The sequence below is a fragment of the Phymastichus coffea genome, unplaced genomic scaffold (assembly GCF_024137745.1).
Source record: "Phymastichus coffea isolate CEN01 unplaced genomic scaffold, Cenicafe_Pcof_1.1 PCOF00151, whole genome shotgun sequence".
Lineage (NCBI taxonomy): Eukaryota > Metazoa > Arthropoda > Insecta > Hymenoptera > Eulophidae > Phymastichus > Phymastichus coffea.
Window position 1 is genome coordinate 1 of NW_026706962.1, and position 20,035 is coordinate 20,035.

At 52.4% G+C, this 20,035-nt stretch overlaps 1 protein-coding gene across 2 annotated transcripts; it reads left to right on the top strand.

Moving 5' to 3' along the window:
• Positions 1-766: 766 nt before the first annotated feature.
• On the top strand, positions 767-19,413 carry LOC131672453 (xaa-Pro dipeptidase). 2 transcript variants are annotated; one of them, XM_058949669.1, is made up of 9 exons: positions 767-878; positions 6,426-6,627; positions 8,338-8,583; positions 12,546-12,601; positions 12,726-12,770; positions 17,169-17,438; positions 17,509-17,953; positions 18,216-18,367; positions 19,086-19,413. In XM_058949669.1, exons 1-9 carry the CDS (start codon positions 814-816, stop codon positions 19,183-19,185), a joined length of 1,581 nt encoding a protein of 526 aa, XP_058805652.1. In that variant the 5' UTR covers positions 767-813; the 3' UTR covers positions 19,186-19,413. The 2 variants fall into 2 exon arrangements, with proteins under 2 accessions (XP_058805652.1, XP_058805651.1); XM_058949668.1 differs by lacking the exons at positions 767-878; positions 6,426-6,627; positions 8,338-8,583; ... (2 more) ...; positions 18,216-18,367; positions 19,086-19,413 and having other exon boundaries at positions 12,608-12,770; positions 14,656-17,311.
• The last annotated feature ends 622 nt before the right edge of the window (positions 19,414-20,035 follow it).

Sequence of the window (20,035 nt, forward strand, 5' to 3'; positions counted from 1 at the left end):
GTTACCACGGAATTGCCTTTTCAAACGATCCGGAAGTGTATAAAAGGCTTCATCCGAGATTCTACTGAGCGATATCAAACGAAAGCGTTAAAATATCAGCTCGCGCGGTTGCGTACTTGAAAAAGTAAGTAGCGCTAGACGTGATGAAATTCATAATAAAGACGTCGCTCGCGGGATAGAGGGCGAAAGAACAGATGAATGTATACGTCACGGCGAGTGCACGTCTGTCTTGTCGCGGCGGTAATACACCCTAGGATAATACTTTGACACGCTTTAAGCCGCTGAGGACGACGGCACGAAACCTCTCGGTATACAAGCTGAGCTGTGCTGTGCCACCGTGTGTGTGACACTCGCGCGCGCCGCGCTCTCTCTCTCTCTCTCTCCTCTCTCTCCTCTCTCCTCTCTCTCTCTCCTCTCTCTCTCTCTTCTCGCTCTCTCTCTCTCTCTCATTTCACGCAACACTTCATCATTCCTGGCTACCTTCGCCGTACACCACTATCTATACATTAACGTGGCCAGAACGCCTGCTCAGCGGAATTTTGTAATGCTTTTCCCACTCTTGCGATGTTTTCGGTGCTGACGATGTTATTTCGCAAGAGTTTGCCCGAGTTCCTCAACGAAAAGGGTAAATCCTAACAGGCGACTCGTCGGAAAAACAAGTTGCGCGAAAACAATGTAGGGTCGCAGTAGTACTAGCCGAGAGCGTCAGCCAGTGGAGACGCAGCGTAAACGATAAGATGATGGGAGCGCGAGGAGAGCAAACAACGCCAACAGCATAGGAGGCGCGCGCACCTTGCGACTCGTCAAGCCAACATGGCGTCCAGGAGTTCAGTTGCTAACGCTCCGGTTAACGTCAACGGCCTTAAATCCACCTGCACGTATGTAAAAAACAATTCAGACACCACCGCCTCATTCGCATTTTTTACGACGTTAACCTCTTTGCGCGCGTTCAATTATTAATATTCACGCGCTAGGGCGTGCGGTGATACTCGCTTTGGAATACACACCTCGTGACTTGTATCACTAGTGAGAGGCATGATACTTATCTGTCAACCAAACTTGCCGGATCGCTGAAAATTTAACGAGTCGCGAGAGCAACGATAATCGCAGTGTACGTGAAGCATCAGCTCAACTCTTTTTTTCCCCTTTCGATTGCTTTCTCTCACCGTATTATTATCCAGTAGGTGAGAGTGTTCTTCTATTTTTCACGCAACGTAAACATTATCGTTCAGTCGAATGCTCGTAGTTATGCGTAGTTGCTTTTATTTATCTTCGATTGTCGCGCTTCGTCGTGTGCTAGTCCTATCTGTCTCGTTGAAATTCAACGAGTACTGCCTGTTGAATGATTCATTATTTTTTTAGGTTATATTCCACACCTTGTCGTTGCTGGCGCTGGGCCGAGATGAGAAAGAGTGGCCAGCGGCGCACTTCAGTCTATAGATGCGTGGCTGGTTCAGTAGCTAGCTCAGTAGCTACGAATGGGAAGACTGAAGTGTGTCCGTTGACCACTTCTTAGCTCGGGACGTTGCATGAATCGTTCATCTCACTCGCGTGTTATTTTCGAAAGAAATAAACGCAACAGGTACAGCGTAATCGTTCATTTTACGAATATTTTTTTTCGTCTTTGTTTCCGCGAGAATGATATTTCGCGCACAGCCTCGAGAGCTCGGTCGTCGCTATCTGCTTGCGTTTTTTTGTTATGACGGTCTTACAGAGGAAAAAATGCTCGTGGAATAAAGAGAACGCTGCACTTGCAGCGACAGTTGTTTTTCCTGTCGCTTCGCGTATTGTCAACTTGAGAATGCAGCTGATTAATCATCGCTGGCGCGAGCTTTTGCGCTCGGGGCTACGGGTCAAGAATATCTAATCGTGTTTAACTAAAAAAAATAAAACGTTCCATTACGAATACGATCGTAAATATTTCTCTCTGGAGGATTGTAGAGTAGGTACGTTATTGGTATCTGTGAAACGATTCATTGCCGATATCGCGACTCGTTATCATTAATTTGGAATGGGAAGCGCCTTTTTATCGGCTTGTTTACGAGTAACGAGAGTTTAAACTTGGATTTTCGCAGCGTTCCGCGAATAAAGTAGTTTGAATGCATCTGCCCGCAGTATTTTTTATCAGACATTTCACATCGCTCGAGTGTGGCGATTCTGATCGCGGGTTTCCAAACAGCGCGTTCGAAATCCACGAAGGCGCATTTATTGTTGTGACAGTCACGTTTCTCACCATGGGCGATTGCCAAAAGGCGAGTTGAAAGCAGTTAGCCGCTCTCAATTCGCGTAACTCATACAGCACGAAATCACACATAGGCACTTTCGAGTCTCTCTCCGAGCGACACTCGCAACGCTTTCTCTATGTATCGCTACGGCGCGCGAGAAAGACATTTTATTCTCTTTTGTGGCTGAAAGAACCAGAGGATCTTTGGCGGATTAATCTCTCCATTTCGTCTCTCGGGCGGCCTTCTGAAAATTTGCCTCTTTTTTCCGAAGAAGGAATCGGCGACGCTCAATAAACAGCATAAATACAGCCAGTTCAAAGAGGACAAAAAAAGAAACGACGGTTGACGATGTCTCGATGGAAAAGCGGATGACGCATCGAGCGAAAATAAAAAAGTTTTTATCGCCGTCGAGCTTGAAATTGAGTTACGAAAAGAAGGCTCTTAACAAGGCAAACACCTAAAGACCGTTAGTCTCACGGTTGCGCGCGAATTCAACGCCAACGACGACGACGACGACGACGACGACGATGACGACAACGACAACACAACAACAACAACAACAACAACAAACAACACAACAAACAACAACACACAACAACAGCAACAACAAACAATAACAACAACAGCAACAACAACAACAACAACAACAACAACAACCAACAACAACAGAGGCATCAGCAGCCAAAATCAGCGATAGTCATTTATCGTGACGTCACCAGCGTCCATTAATTACCCTTTCCTCGTTTGCCCGTCTGCGGGACTTCGGGCGCGCTTTGTCTATTCCGGAGCCCTAGAGACTTGCATACTTACGAGAGAGAGAGGGCATTTCGCCTACATTACCATGAGCCTCTCGCTCGCGCGGCACCCACGGCAGGCCAGCACCGGTCGATGAACTTCTTGCATGCGCACAATTTTCGACTGGCCTATTTTTTTTTTCTTTTTTGTTGTTTTTATTTTTGAATTTTTATTTTTTCTTTTTTATCTCGCGGTAGTTGACGTCGATTAATTTGCCGTTTTCTCGGAAGTACCAAAATCCCTTTATTCTTTGAACGTTCGAATCTGATGAATCGTAACAAATGTAAGTTTGCTTCGCGAAAAAAAGAAGAGAGAAGAGAGAGAGAGAGAGAGAGAAGAGAGAGAAGAGAGAGAGCGAGAGAGAGAGGAGAGAGAGAGAGAGAGAGAGAGAGAGAGAGAGAGAGAGAGAGAGAGAGAGAGAGAGAAAACAAGCCAAGCGCGTTATATTAAGAAGTCACGAAAGCACGTGCGGGCAGCTCCGAAGAGAGGTGGCTCGGGCTGCTCGACCTTCGAGTTGCCGCCGCGTGGCGTATCCCGTTAAAAATTCTTTTTTGGCTCGGCATGTTCTCGAGCGCGAGCAACATGGGAACGCGGAGGCGAACAAAGGAGGCGAGGGCTCTCGCTTCAATTGCCGTCTCTCCGCGTGCGTAATGCGAGTAATGTGAAAGCCGAGCATCATTTCTATATGGCGTTTCTCCTGGCGCGCGGTTGCACGATACTGGCCCCCCGATCGCCGAGAAGGAGAAATCGGCCGTGGAGGCGAATTTATTTTGGCGCTCGGTTCTCGCGCCCGCGGGGGCGAGTATTTATTATATTCTCGGCAGATCCGCGACGCTGACGAGTGTTTTGGTTCGTAAAACTAGGCTGACGATCCATTCTGACAGTTTGACGAGCTCCGTTATAATCACTGCAGGCTTGGCATCCACACGCGTATATTTCAGCATTTTATCGATCCTCGTCGCGCGCACTCCAAGTATAAGTACGCCGCTCTTAAAGGAAGGCGAATGCTTGCTGCTCCTCTCGCTCGCTGCGCTCATTATTTTTATGGCCCATTGTTTGCTAAATGGATTTACGCGACATCAAAGTCGAAACATTTTTGAAAAGTGGCGCAAATCAATTCTCTCTGGATTTATACGCCTGGCGCTGTGAACAAATCACTCTTTTTTGCGATAAACATTAATTTCGTTCGAGCACACGTAAGAACGTCGAGGAAAATATCGGTCGCGCGCGCACATCCATCAACGAGGCTCGGTAGTGCCGAGAGTTCAAAAACATCGGTAAAGCATCGAACGACAGTCTTCTGTTGCCGGGGATTTCGTCGGTGAACAAAGTGACGAGAGAGAGCGACGTCGGCATAACTCTCGTACGTCTATTTTAACCTCTCGCGACGCTAGCACGTACTCGTATAGCCCCTCAGTGCATTGCAGCTATGCGACGCCGCGCGCACCCCGGTGTGCGCAACGGAAAGGAGAAAAAAAGCTCGCGTACCGAGAGAGAGAGAGAGAGAGAGAGAGAGCGACCGAGTGTATACGTAAGCCTATACCGTGACCATCTGCAAATAAAGGCGCAAATTCAATCGATATCGCGTACACGAGTGCAAAGTCGCGCGGATCGTGCCGTTTCGCCGCTGTAGAGCGCGGTTCGATCGAATAATGCGCGCGAGTGTTTACGCGACGAGTGGACGTTTCGAGAGCTGCAATTGTTCCGCGTCTGCGCGCTCCGCATCGCTTTTCTCCAGTTTCGCTAACGAGCCCGACGCTCGTCCCGTGCTTTTTCGCCTCGCTGCATTCTTCATGGCGCGGGAAGCGACGGCAGTGGCAAAACATACGCTCGTTACGAGGAAACACACGCGCCAATCGGATTGCGAGCGATCGAGAGTCAGCTGAAAATTTGATCGCGCGCGCGGCTCCGATTTCCAACGACAAAGAGGCGAGGAACGAGGAAAACGGCGGCGAGCGGAGATAAGTAGGGAGAGGGCGAAAGTGCGTTATCGCGCGCGTGCAGTTATTCGCGCGACAAGCGAGCATCGTGAAAATGTCCGTGCCGTATCTGCGGGAGATAGGAGCTTCGATTCGTCGCGCACCGTCCACGAAAAGCCAGTGCGCGTAGCCGTAGCAGCGAGAAAAAATTCGGCCTGCGGGCGAAAGCGCCGATGGGAAAAGAAGCGAGCGAACGGGCGAGAGCGCGTTATGTGAATTTCGCAAACCGAGCCGCGTCGTTAGAGAAAACGTTATCCGGGTTCGCGATGACGCCAACGCTAACGTCCGATCGTTTAGCGGAGAAAGGACGCGAGAGCCGTAAGCGGCGCTAGTTCGTGGCTGGAGGCGCGTGTGTCGCAGCGCGTACGACTCTATCGGCGCGCGTCCTGCGTGTGCTCTCGTGGCGAACGAGGCGCGACGAGAGAGCAGCGACTCGAGACCGAGAGATGCCAAACCGGTCCACGAGTGCGACTCGATTCGCGCAACGCGACCCGCACAACTCCGTACGCGCGCGACGGCTGTGCAACCGTCAGCAGCAGCAGCAGCAGCAGCAGCAGCAGCAGCAGCAGCAGCCGATCATTGTTCTTATCTCGCTTCTAGGTGGCTATGCGCTCTCTCCGATAAAACTCCCTCTTGCGTGAAAATAGAGCCACCTACGTCCCCCCCTCGCCAGCCGATCGTCGCAGCACAAGTGCGCGCTAGAGGTGCCCGTGCAATTAGCGACGGCGATTCCGAGACACCCAGGCTGTTGGAGCGCGGAGCTGGCGCAATGGCGATAGCTCCTCGTTGCCGACTCCTTGGCACGGCCCGATTAATCTTGTCCCGTCGACTTGTAGCGGCGACCTTCCGCTGTTTTCACGTACGTACACGTATCGACACACACACGGCGTGCTTCTTTCCCAGAGACTCCTTCGCGGACGATGAGGCTCTCCCCCTCGACTGCTTATCGAGCCTTCATAACTGTCACAGTCCGCTTGCGCAAGCCTTGTTGGCTTGCCTTCCCTTTTAAATAATATGTAACCTCCCGCGCTTGCAACGGCAAACTCGACAACCCAACGACTGACTTTCTATTGTGACAAAGTTAACCGCATTCCTAAAAAAGAGGCTTATTGCTAGCAGTACTGCGGCAAATTGTGTAAAACTCGTATACAGCGGAGGCATCGCGACTGTGTACGCGCGTGCGCGTATAGTTTTTTTTCATTCTCGTTGCGGTGTCAATTGGGTTTTTTTGTACGGGGGGTCGATATTCGTTTCTTATGACTGATCGTGGACTGATCGTGGCCAACGAAGAGCACGCATTTTCATTGATAAAAGCGTGCAAAAGTCGCACTCGAGTCGTCGACGCGCGTCGATCGAAGAATTCGACTGCAACGAGTGATAGACGGCACAAAGATAAAACTAATGCGTGTGCGTTATGTGGTTTCAGGAACGGCAGAATGGAACAGTACTACTTCCGCGGCGAGAACAGCCTGCGCGTGCCGATGTCGCTGTTCGCGGAGAATCGCAGCCGGCTGCTCGAGCGTCTGCGTTCTAATCCATTGGTCAAGCCGCAAGGTAGCTTCGTGGTGCTGCAAGGTGGCGTTGATGTACCTTTCAACGACACCGACGTCAACATACTATTCCGTCAGGTGTGGGATTTTGTATATATCTGCGCGCGCACCTCCTGCAGCTTTCCGCTGCAAAGTCAAAATAACCGCGACTCCTTCGACTGACCCCGCCCCCTTGTTTTAACTGTTCCTCCTTATTCCCCCCCCCCCCCCCCCCCCGTTTTTTTCCTCGTTTTTGTCGAAAGGCACGTCGCGGGCACCAATTCACCTCAACAATTGTTCCTTTACTTTCAAATTCACCTCGCGTAGTCGCGCGCACTCCGTGCCAGATTTTTCGCGTTCCTCTTGTTTTTCACAAGAGCCAACTGCGAATCTCCCGACGTGGTTTTCGTAAGCTACGCAATGCAGATTACGAGTTTAACGACAACGTGTTCAATGGAGTCCATTGCCTCAAGCCGGGAGGAGGACGCCACGTGTTTGAATTTCGCGTGCGAAAAAGTCCGATGTCGTCGTCGTCGGCACGAGAAGAGAGAGTAAAAAAAAGCCCGCTCGAAGCTGGGAAGTTGTAAAAGCCGAAAAGCGAGCTTGTCGTTTCAAGGGTCGTATAAGCAGCTTGTGCGGAACTTCGACGCGGCGTCGTCGTCGTCGTCGTCATCCTCCTCCTCCTCCTCCTACTCCTCCTACTCCTCCTCCTCCTCTTCCTCCTCCTCTCTCGGAACGGAATCAACTCTGAACCAACTTCGCGCACACACGGACAAAAAGATTACGTCGGCGACGCGCAGCAGCCGACTCGAGGCTGAGCTCCGCGCCTGTTCGTCAACCGAATGTCGGCGCGTCGCGTAAAATTCAATCGGACCGAGAGCAAAGCACAGCTAGGCCTGCCTTTGTGCGGAGCGTGCAGGCCGTGTACCTGCCGCCGCAGCGCGTCTCTCCGGCGTGCAGCAGTGGCAGCGGCCGCACCGGCAGCAGCAACTCGAGCGCGTTGACCCGACGATCCTTTCTCATTCGCGTCGTTGTCTTCCTCCTCTCTCTCTCTCTCTCGCTCTCGCTCGCTCTCTCCGGCGCGCGGTATGCGCGACGTGGGCTGACCAGCTGCCTCGCTCTTGGATTTTCAACACGGGCCCGCTGCGCTGTTTTTCGACAAATCCGCACGCTTTCGTCCTCGACGGTTCGCGCCCACGATTCAGACGACTTTCGAAAACAGCCAGCACAGCTGGGACAGGGGAGAGGGACAAAGTTGTCTATCGACTATCTTCCTCGCACAGCGGCGTTTCCGCCCTCCACTCGCCCCCCCCCCCTCTCGATCACACACACTCTCTCTCGTCCTTGCTCGTACGTACTCTTCTTCCACGAATCGACGATGCTATCCTCTCCTGCCTCGCTTTTCTTCTCTCGTTTCTTTTTTCGAGCTCCTCGCTCCCCACGCCACGGGCCGCTTTGTGCGACGCTTTTGGTGCGCGGCTCCCCGTTCCACGCACAATGCCTGCGAGGCGGGTCGGTCCGAAAATTGCCGATGATGCCTCTGAAATTTGGGCTTGTAGACGTTATACTTGCCTTGCAGATCGTTGTTTTTCTCTTTCGGGACTCCGCGCAGAGTCCGTGTTTTACCTGAATCACCTGTTTCCCCCGCGACACCCTAGCGCGCCCGAGCGTCGCCGCGCCGTTCCCATTTGGTATTGGGCGCACGCAGCTCCTTCGCTCTCTCATCACGCCCCCGAGAGCAAACGAAAGCGGCGCATCCGTCGGCGCCCTCTCAGCGCAGGTTGGCATGCCGCTTTGTCTGCATTTCAGGAGTCGTTCTTCCAATGGTCGTTCGGAGTGGAGCAGAGCGGCAGCATGGGCGTCGTGGACGTGGCGAGCGGCCAATCGGCGCTGTTCTTCCCACGGCTGCCCCCCGAGCACGCCACCTGGATGGGCAAACTGGCCACTCTCGAGGAGCTTCGCCAGATCTACGCCGTCGACGAGGCCTACTACTGCGAGGACGTCGCGCGGGTGCTGCGCCGCAAGGGGGCCAGCCTCCTGCTCACTCTGGTAACGGCGCCGCTGTCGCTTGCCGATCGCCTGTGCGCGAAGCTGCCTCTCGTCGGGCAGCTCCGATCGTCTCGTTCGCCGGCCCGTCGAACGCGCAGATTTGGCTGCCGGGCGCATTATCGGTCGGTTCGGCAAACAAACTCGACGCCGTGACGACGCCCAAGTCGGTTGGCGATTGCGACACGCGCGCAGATGGCGGCTGGCCGATAAGAAGACGGGCGGCGGCGGCGGCGGCGACACACGTGTAAGAACAAAACAAACAGCGCGCGCGGCGGCGACGACGGCGGCTCTATTTTCACAATTACACACGCGGTCGAGCGTGAAATATGCGCCTTTGAGAGTAAAAAACGGTGCGGCGCGTCGCTACGTGCAGCAAGCCAATTGAAACGGGCGTTTCCCAGCTTTCCAGCGGCGGCTGCTCCAATTGGCTGATCCAACCTGCACGGCTCAATCGTTAACTTTTTTCCTCGTTCGCGCAACGACTTGTTTGTTTCAGCCGAAAGTATTTTCAAAGGCCAAGTCTGGGAATTTGTTCCGTCGCGGACGGGAGCGCGAAAAAACGAGGAATAAAAGGGGTAAAGCGTCGCCAAGTTCTGCGCGAGATCGAACCTCGTACGCAGCGCGAGCAGGTTGGTCTCTGGCAATTCATCGCGCACATCTCCAGTCGGCCACGCGCTCGTGTCGATAGATGAGCGAAAGAAGAGGATAAAAGAGATCGGCTGGCCGGGGAGAGGCGCATAGTGCTCGCTCGCGAACGGTGCCAAGGCCGGAAAGCACTCGCGCGCCAATCCTAAAGACACGTCCCGCGCGCATCGACCGGCCGATTCGGCGACGTAGGGCGCAGCGACCAAAACAAGCTCCATGCCCAAGTTGCGCAGCTCGCGAGCCGTGCTCTCGCTCGTCTCCCGGCAGCAGCCGCAAGCGTCGACGAGTTGCCCCATATGCTCGCGGAGACGCAGCGTGTGCGCCGGTCGATATTAATTTTTGCTCGGGCGTCCGCCCTGCAAAACGCAAGCGCACAGTTCGTCGTCGTCGTCGTCGTCGTCGTCGTCGTCGTCGTCGTCGTCGTCGTCGTCGTCGTCGTCGTCGTCGTCGTCGTCGTCGTCGTCGTCGTCGTCGTCGTCGTCGTCGTCGTCGTCGTCGTCGTCGTCGTCGTCGTCGTCGTCGTCGTCGTCGTCGTCGTCGTCGTCGTCGTCGTCGTCGTCGTCGTCGTCGTCGTCGTCGTCGTCGTCGTCGTCGTCGTCGTCGTCGTCGTCGTCGTCGTCGTCGTCGTCGTCGTCGTCGTCGTCGTCGTCGTCGTCGTCGTCGTCGTCGTCGTCGTCGTCGTCGTCGTCGTCGTCGTCGTCGTCGTCGTCGTCGTCGTCGTCGTCGTCGTCGTCGTCGTCGTCGTCGTCGTCGTCGTCGTCGTCGTCGTCGTCGTCGTCGTCGTCGTCGTCGTCGTCGTCGTCGTCGTCGTCGTCGTCGTCGTCGTCGTCGTCGTCGTCGTCGTCGTCGTCGTCGTCGTCGTCGTCGTCGTCGTCGTCGTCGTCGTCGTCGTCGTCGTCGTCGTCGTCGTCGTCGTCGTCGTCGTCGTCGTCGTCGTCGTCGTCGTCGTCGTCGTCGTCGTCGTCGTCGTCGTCGTCGTCGTCGTCGTCGTCGTCGTCGTCGTCGTCGTCGTCGTCGTCGTCGTCGTCGTCGTCGTCGTCGTCGTCGTCGTCGTCGTCGTCGTCGTCGGTCGTCGTCGTCGTCGTCGTCGTCGTCGTCGTCGTCGTCGTCGTCGTCGTCGTCGTCGTCGTCGTCGTCGTCGTCGTCGTCGTCGTCGTCGTCGTCGGGCACATCGCGCTTCATTGCTTATTTCGCGCGCGTCGCTCGGTCGTCGGACGGCGAGCTTCGCGCGTGCCTCGATTCCACGAGTGCCTTTGCGAAAGCGACCTTCTATTTTTACATTTTCCATAACGATTTGCGAATCACGCGCGTACTCGCTGGCCACCCGAGTCGTCGAACAGAATCGAAGCGACGAGGCCCGACCGCGAGGCGTCCCCGGCGCTACGGTTAGCCGATACTGCGCGGTGGAAGTGCAGTGACGCACCGTGCGCTCGGAACGAACGACACAGATGCGCGCGCCAAAAAAATCACCTCGCCGCCGCCTCTTGGGATTTGGACGTGCGCATTATGTGCGTCGCGCGAGCGCAAATATTTGAAGAATCGCAGCGGAAATAAAGCCTCGATGCACAAGCTCTGCCTCTATAGGCTCGACGAATATAACGGCTGGACAATCGTGAATAGTAGCTTTGCTCTCATTTCGTACAATTTTTTTTTGCCTTGCTCCGTTCTGCCGCTCTTCGGCGCTCGAGTGCGCCTTGGAATGAAACACAGCCTTCGCTAAGATTAAGTAAATGGCTCAATTGTCGCCGAGTGCCTAGAAATAAAATAAATCGTCGCGTCACAGTTTCGCTCGCTACAATAGCATTTTTAATGACGCGGCGCCGATCTGCGTTGTCCGCGCGAGAGTTGTCGTCCTTTCTTCTCCATGCATAGGTGATGCGATGCGATGCGATGCGATGCGATACGAGCTCAAGGAATGACATGTAAATTGCGTTGGATAGTCGTACGCTCTCTGTGAGCGTAAATCGAGGCGTAAATTTTCGCTGTTCCGAATCTTAGATTGAAGACTCGACGGAAGAGAAGCGCAGCTCCGATCAATCGTGCACTCTTATGAATCTCCATTGAGATAACGCTTCTGAAAATATCGCGAATCGCGTCTATTTTGCGCACACTCGTACAGTCGCGCTCGCTACTGGGAATTATTCCGGGAAAACTCGTTTCGGCCCGGTGTAAATTTAACGGCATCAGCTGCGCGACGTTACGTGCGCGCGCGCAATCGGCAATTGCAGTATTGCACACGAAGAGGAATTCGTATTGTCCGGAGCAATACTTGCTCTTAATCGAAAGTTGACACTACTTTTGAAAAAGTAATTAAGTCGAAGCGAAGTAAGCGGGCGGGGGGGGGGGGGGGGGGTAAACGAGTATCGAAGAAAGAAATGGCAGAAGCGGTGAAAGAGATAGCAACAGCACAGAGGATTCCCATCGGTCACCCATTCGCGTAACAACCGAGCTCAACGCGTTGCTTTACTTTGGTGATCAAACGAGAACCGGTGTATATAGCCCTCGACGAATCGTTCCGATCGTTGGACGAACACACTCGCGTGATATAAAATGCCGAGATTGTTACGAATTCTGAGTCTCCGACATCTTATACACCAATAATGCTGTTGCCAGGAGAGCGAGAGCTGAATTATTCGCTGGACGCGTGAAAACTTGCAACGCAGTGTTCCCCCCACGGCTCCGGCAATTACGTAAATGTAGTCACTTTTCACTTGGTGAGTCGACGCATCATTGTCACGTGCCTCTTTAATAAGTCGCGCCAGATAAGACCGACTGCCAACAACATACAACGCGTTTAGTCTCTCGTTACACTCTTCCTTATCAGCACTCTGCCTCCCTCCCTCGTGCGACTGGGCAATGTTTGTTGTTTTACAGCGACGAGTTGCTTTGCGGGGCGCGCGCGCATCGACTAGCGTGCAGCGACACGAAAAGGACAAAAACTCGCCAAGCCGCGTGCACTTATGCCGGGAGCGAGTCGCGCGCGTATAAATCAGCCGCTAGGACGAATCCACCACGTATATCTGTGCTGTTGAACTCGCGCGGCGTCGAGTCACGCATGCCAGCCACCATCGGAGCCCGTACGTGGACTTCGTAAAAGTCGCCTCTGCGCACGGCCAACGGTTAAAGTTGGCTGTTACGACGCGATCGAGCAAATGGACAAGGCGGCGCGGCGATTCACGTGACAACGACACCACCTTTCGGTTCGAGCGATTTTAAGATAAAGCAGGAATCGCGTCCGCAGGCACGCGATCCGCTCGCAACAATGACGAGCCTCTCCAGTCTCATCCTCTCATCAGCGATTCGACGCTTGTTGCAGCACGGAGGTCAACAGCGATAGCGGCTTGACGAGCAAGGAGGCAACGTTCGACGGCATCGACAAGTGAGATATAACGCACGTGCATCGCAGCAGCGTCGCGCAAGTCTCGCACGAGGAGCTGCTATTTCCTCGGGGCTAATCTCTCTGCGTCCCGATATAATACCACTTGCGACGTTCTCTGTTGCAGGTTCGAGGTGAACAACGAAATACTCTATCCGGAGATATGCGAGTGGTGAGTGTTGTTGCGCATCGAGCTCTTGCACTTTGTTTTTTTAACTTAACTTTTCTACGTTTCGCTTGTTCTTGTCACGTACGCGACGATCGCAATGCCACGTATGCTTTTTCAAGCGCACTGCCGCCGCGATAATGCTCACGCGATGTTTCCCTCGAGTGCGCGAGTGCGCACCCGTGCCTAAAAAAGACGCACACGCACACACGCGGAAATTTATGCTTTTGCCGTACAGACCTTTACAGCGCGATTCAATTCAAATTGACACGTCAATGTGGGTCGCCGGCTCTCGGTTTCTTTTTCGACTTCTCTCGTCCTGTTGCATTCAATTTGCCGTCCGCGCAGATGCGGAGAGGTGCCCATAAGTCGTTCCCTCGCAGTCTTGTCGACTCATTAGCAATCATCCTTGCTAATCGCAGGAATGTCCTCTTCGCCGGCAGAGCAGCGCTCAACGGAAAAACACGCGACGATGTCACATCGCAAGGATGAGACAGTGGCAGAGCGAGATTTACATTTGCTGTTTCACACGTGTTCGAGACGCAGCGTGAAACTTCGCGCAGCGTTCGATCGTTTCTCGTCGCGACTTTCAAATTGTTTCCGCAACGAGGCGCAGCATGCCATAAATATTGATAATAAAAAATGTTACGCGAGAGCCTGCGGTAAACACAACGCGGACGCAACTAACAATATAAGACGCCGGGGAAAGAAGACGGAAGTGTCTCGCACGAGGCACAAGTGGAACGGAATGAGCAAGAAAACGTCAACAGAGAGAAAGAGGGGGGGGGGGGGGGGGGGTGAGAGGTTATAATAAGTCGCGGCACGTTGCGATACCCGCGTGCACTTGTGTACGTCTATGTGTGGCGTTGTGCAACTGGCATCATCATCAGCAGCAGCAGCAGCAGCAGGAGCGAACGCGGTATGCCTTTGTTTACTCGCGACTAGGAGTGCAATGCACCGCGCTACTTTCGACGGGCTGCATTCTGCGTTTAGTACGCTGCACCGGCTCTCTAACCCAGTTCGTTCGGTATATTTGCCTCTCGATCGATTTCATCTGTTCTCACTTTCGAAGCCGTTTTTTTCTTCCTCGATCGGCAGCTTTTTAATCGACGGCAAGAGTATACAATGTGGTGCCGCGTTTTGGCCTGCGACGAAATCCGGTTTGTCGTTCGTCCAATTAATGCTTCAAACGGCACGCGGACACGTCGTGGTTTTTTTTCTTATTTGTCTCCTATTCCATTGACCGCGCGGAGACATTGCTTTTCTGATCGCGAACGAGAACGACGACGCTCGTCTATACACGTGCGCGCCACGGGGAAAGAGAAAACATTTGCTTTCTCTGCTGCAGGTCAACGCGTGCGTCGAAATAGTCATACCGAAAGAAATAAAATAAAAAGAAGTGCGTTTTAGCGAGGGATTACGCTTTGGCCGAGAGCTGAGCGCAAATATTGACTAGGAAGTCGGATCGCGAATAATTGATTGCTCGACGTTTGGGAAGGTTACGCTTATTTTGCTAGACGCGCACGCAATACTTCGCGCAGCCAATGAATAGCGATAAAGGCTGCGTTTCCCCTTCTCCTCTCTCTCTATCTCGTGACAGTGAATGCCATTATAAAGTTTTTGAAAAGACGTCCGAAAGAGATCTATTAGGGGAACGCGAGAGGCAACGCCAGCGGTTATTTCACCTAGCGCCAAAGAGAAGCGAAACTCAACGTGATCGTTGCACGCAACTTTTATTTATCTCGCTCGACCAAAGTCTCCCGCAAATAATTGGAGCTCCGTTGGAAAATAAACCAAAGTCTCCGTATATAATTGACCCGTCCTACTTTTTGCCCGTGCGCGCTCACGCGATTCGATTCATTCATACTAAACAGTGTAAAAATATCAACAGACCGTCGCGCTCAAGAGAAGGCCACTCGGGTGATTTGCGTGCCGCCATCCATCGGCGTCATGGCGAAGCAGCGAGGAATCTTCTTTACCGACGGAGTCGATGTAAACAAACGTATCTCATCGCGAGCTTGTTATCAACGTTTTCGCAAAAAGACATTTTTATCAAACATGTTTTGTTTGTTTTCACTGATCATTTCAAAGCAGAAGTGACGTGAATATATTTTTGAAAGAATACATGTAATTTTTCGTAAAACACTCGAGTTACGTAATCCAGAAAAAGTACAACGATTAACTCGGTGGACTATTAAAATTATATGTAAACTGTCGAAGAAACGGTGGTCAGGGTGGTTCAGTCAATAATGGGTCTCAAAATGGAACTGTGCGCGCAATACTAAAAGATGATAAGAAGATTGGCCAAGTTGCCGTTGACACCAAAGTCACGTCTGCTGATTGCGAAATTTAGTGGATTGATCGAGCGCGATGAGAAGCAGACAAGAAAACGTATTAACCTATTGCGCACAGAAATGTTTGTGCAAGATGGTTTTGAGATTTATGAGCTGCCTATAATTATCAATGTAGCTTGCGATTTGAAAAGCATTTTTGGTAACGCTGACGTGAGAGATTCGAGCAACGCCGAACGCTCGGATAGCGGCCAGTCATCCAATTTGAGTCGAATCGACGGTTCAAGCGCGTCGCCGAGTCGCGAGAAGCTCAGCAATGAATCCAACGATAGCCTGCCCGTATTCCCTTCCGAATTGGAGTTTTCGAGGATTCTGGAGCTCGAGCACGCTTTTCGCGAGATCGACAGCTCTTCCGCGGGGAGCGCGAAGAATCCGGAACTGAGCGGTAAAATCGCTGTGCAACACTTGAGAAAAGTCGTCGACTTTGAGAAGAAGAATCGCCGATTCAAAAGGTTCATGCCTGCGTTCGACAGAGACAGTTTCATCTTGCACATGCTCGATTCCGTTGTCAGTGGCTCCGACAGTGGACTAATAATCGATGCTCTCCAAGTACTACTGAGAGACCGATTCAACTCGGCTAATAATCCTTACAAAGATATGCTCACCGACCAACTTCTGATAAGAGCAACGAGTGGGAATTTCAGCGTTGACCAACTGATAAGCATTATCAAGATTTTGTACGCTTTCAACGACACGAAATACCGCCAAGCGATAGATTATTTATGGATTGGTTTTGTTATCAAGCAGGAAGATATAAGCATCGATCAGTTGGTCTCGCTACTCAAGCTGCTAAAGTACTTGGCAAGGAGTAAAAACAGAATGCAAATGCTGCTGGAGAAAAAGCTGATGGAGCATTACGAGGAGATGTCGGTAGCGCAAGTCAACGATTTGCTAAATGCGCTCGCTAATAATTTGCAATCGGCTGTTGCGCTGAAATGTGCGAGCAAATGGGCGTACGCGCACCTCGCGACCGCTTCCAAGTACGATTTGATGGAATTTTTAGAGAATCTGACGACCAACAGATACGTCGATGCGACGCTCGTGGAAGCCATCGAAAAAACTTTAACGATGAAAAACGTGAAAAGCAACGACTACGCTCTGATGGTAGCCGTTGCGATTTACTGCTCCACTGTTCATCTGAGAAACGGAGGCATACTTAATAAAGTCGTAAAGTATCTGGAAAAACACGCAAAGAACGTGCCCGTCTCTCCGTTTATGAAGATGATCTCTGCCTTCGGCACATTAAATTTCAAATTGGAAAAGAAGGAGAGCATCTGGGAGATATTCGAGATAAAACTGAAGCAAGAGTTTTCCCATTTGCAAGCCGACGCGATATTGAGCACTTTCTTGTCGTGCGCCTACACGAGCAAATATTTCCCCGAGTTCATGACGAAGATCCTCGCCCCGGAGTTCTTGCAGCAGTTGGATCTGCAAATCCGTGAAATCGAGAGCGCGAAGTCGTTGCGGGAGCAGCTCTACTTGCTGGACACCGCGATGAGCGTCGAGTGCTCGAGCTACCTGGGCCCGCTATTGATCCGTCGCCGCGACAGGTATTACGCGGCGATGCACCCGAAAATAGAGAGCGCTCTGAGCCAAATCAGGGACGAGCTCGCGCGTTTCGCCAACGAAGACGAGGCGATCAGCGAGCGCGTGCTCGTCGACGAGCTGTCCAACTCTCAGCTGTATCTCGTGCACGCCGTGATCCACAAGAGAGCGGCGGCTTCGGCGCCTCTTTCGAGGCTCGATCGGTTCAGCGCGAACAGGCGCGGAACGACCGCGGTTCTGCTGCTGCTGCCCGAGCACTACTGCTGGAACTCGACCGAGCTGACGGGTCAGCAAGCGATGAAAGTCAGGCACTTGACGAAATTAGGCTTCCGCGTGGCGCTTCTCGATTGTCGAACTCTGCTGGCGTTGCGGGAGAGGCCCGCCGAGGCGCTCAGGGAATACTTGACGAGGTCTTTCCGGGGCAGCCGGCGAGCTTCCTCGGCAGCGGATCTCCGGTGAACGCTAATAACGAAGAGTTTCGTCCCCGCGGCCGTTTCCTCTGTTTCAGCCGAGTCGTCAAGACGGCCAAGGAAATCGAGGTGATGCGCTACGTGGCCAAAGTCAGCTCGGACGCCCACCGGATCCTCATGAAAATCGTCCGCCCGGGCATGTGGGAATTCCAAGCCGAGTCGACCTTTCAGAATTACGTGTACACCGTCGGCGGCTGCAGGCACGTCTCCTACACGTGCATCTGCGGCAGCGGCCAGAACGCCGCGATTCTGCACTACGGACACGCGGGAGCGCCCAACGACAAAATGATCGGTCCCGGCGACATGTGGTGAGTTGCCGTCGGCGTCGGCCGAAGCTCCGCCGATGCGCCACTGGCACTGATCGCTTTTCCCTCGCAGCTTGTTCGACATGGGGGCCAACTACTGCGGATACGCGGCCGACATAACCTGCAGCTTCCCCGCCAGCGGCAAGTTCAGCGACGACCAGAAGCTCGTCTACAACGCCGTGCTCGACGCGAGAAACGCGGTAATGAGCGCTGCCAAGCCCGGAGTCTTGTGGACGGACATGCATTCGCTGGCAAACCGCGTGACGCTGGAGGCCCTGAAGAAGGGCGGCCTGCTCAAGGGCGACGTCGACGACATGACGAAGGCTGGCTTGAACGCCGTCTTCCAACCGCACGGCCTGGGCCATCTGCTCGGCTTGGACGTTCACGACGTAGGCGGTTACCTGGCCGGCCAGCCTCCGAGACCCTCCGAGCCTGGCCTCGATAAGCTCAGATTTGCGCGTCGGCTGCTCGCTGGAATGGTGCTGACGATCGAGCCAGGCTGCTACTTCATCGACTGGGTGAGCCTCGATCGCGACGGCGGCGTCAAGCGCGATTGCGCAACTCGCGGGCGTACAATTATATCGCGTGAATCGCATGGACGATCCGGCGTCGCGGTGCCGCTCGTCGATCGTCATTTCGTCATTTCGTCATTTCGTCATTTCGTCATTTCGTCATTTCGTCATTTCGTTTCGGCCCAAAGCATACTACATCATTCGTCAACGATGGCGCGCGAGTCGTGAAATAAACCGACCTAACTCGACTTGCCTTTGCGCGTTGCAGCTGCTGGACAAGGCCGAAAAGGACGAGCAGCAGAGCAAGTTCATCGTGTGGGAGCAGCTCCAGCGCTTCCGCGGCTTCGGAGGTGTGCGCATCGAGGACGACGTGCTCATCACCGAGGACGGCGCCGAGAACCTCACCGACGTGCCGCGCACGTAAGCACCTTAAACGCGCATTCATCATTCGACTCGCGTGGACAGTTGAATAAACTTGACGGCGCGCGAGCTCCACCCGCGGCTTTTCTCTTTTCGGATTTGTATGCCCTCGTCGGACTACGCTCCGCATCCGTTTGCTTTTAATTAGAGTGGACGTTGGAGTGTGCCGCGCGCGCGCGCGCGCGCGCACGCGTTAATTTCGAATTCTGACGGAATGCCTAATTGGCCGCTGCTGCGTAATTGCTTTTTTTTCGTCGGGATCTAGATAGAATTTTTTATCCTATTTGCGTCACGAGTACTACGCTTGATTTGGAAACTTCTCTACGCGCGGGTGGCTCATCTCTTTTTCAATAATTAATCGAAAGGCAAATTCGATCGCGTAGCTCGTTAGAAAAAATCTTTTTCCAATCAATACGTCGTTCGATCGGGATTATCATCTCAGTTGACGTCAAAATTGAATTAACGTGATAACTAATGCAGCTCTCCATCTTTTGATGCTTTCGTAGTTGCGCAGTCAAAGAATAAAAACGTCGTAAAGATAAACGACGAAGAAAAAGCTCATTAACCGGCGATTATTTACGTCTCGATGTTGGCATAATGTCCAAAGGAAAAAGATCTGCTTTGGCGAGTCTGCACGGAACTTTTTCCGCGAGCCAAAGCCACCTTGTCATCTCTCTCACGTCTGTTTGACCGATTGCGCGTTTTTGCGCATTTCCAGTGTCGAGGAGATCGAGGCCTGGATGACGCCCAGCCAGGACGGCAAGGAGCCTTTTCAATCGTACACAAGGTTTTTAACGAGACAAGGCCGTGGTTGTTAGAGGACCGACATTCCTTGGCAAACGGAAATCCATTCCTTTTGCTGCGGCGATTCACGTTATTTTCATAAGGAGTAAACAGCCGACTGCCATGATGGGATTCCGAGATTTCGCCCTTTGGCCATTATAATAAAACTATTTGTATGTCCGAATGAGATGTTTTTAATACTTGTTATATACTGTATACGTCTATTTTGATGAAAGCACAACATTAAATGATTTTGCAATCAATTTGCTTAGTGACGTAGAGAACATAAATCCCCTGTGGCATTTCCTGCTCTGACCGCCTCATTGCTAAAGCGAGAATTTAGGCGAGCTTCCTGGTCGCATGATAGATTGGGACGAGCATTTACATAACTTGGTTGCGAAATATTTTGTTGGACTCGTTGCTTTTTATTCTCCGTCGAGATGTCAAATTGATCCTATGTTTCGATAAATCTTTTTCCTCAAATTATCTTCTTCAGTCTTGACTTCTTGTGTTTCACCTACAGATTGCAATATCTCCAATGAGATAGTAACTCATGTGCGCGACTAAGGCTGACGTAAAATTGCTACAATTTGAATCCCAAGTCGTCGAAAAATATCATCTGCTCTCGGCACTTGCGTTGAAAGGGATAAAAAACTATTGCCTATCATAAATACCACGTTTAGTTTGTCATCAATGAGCGGAAAAAGTAAATTACTGATTCAAGCTACAAATCAATTAATTTTTTTTCACGCAAATGCGGCAAAAAAGCATTGAAATCTTGTGGAACGATTAGACTTTCAATGTGCACGAAAAGAAAAAACTGCACTACTTAGCGTTAGCGCGAACGTTTACCTCGAGCGAGACGAAAATGAATGCCTGCAAGCA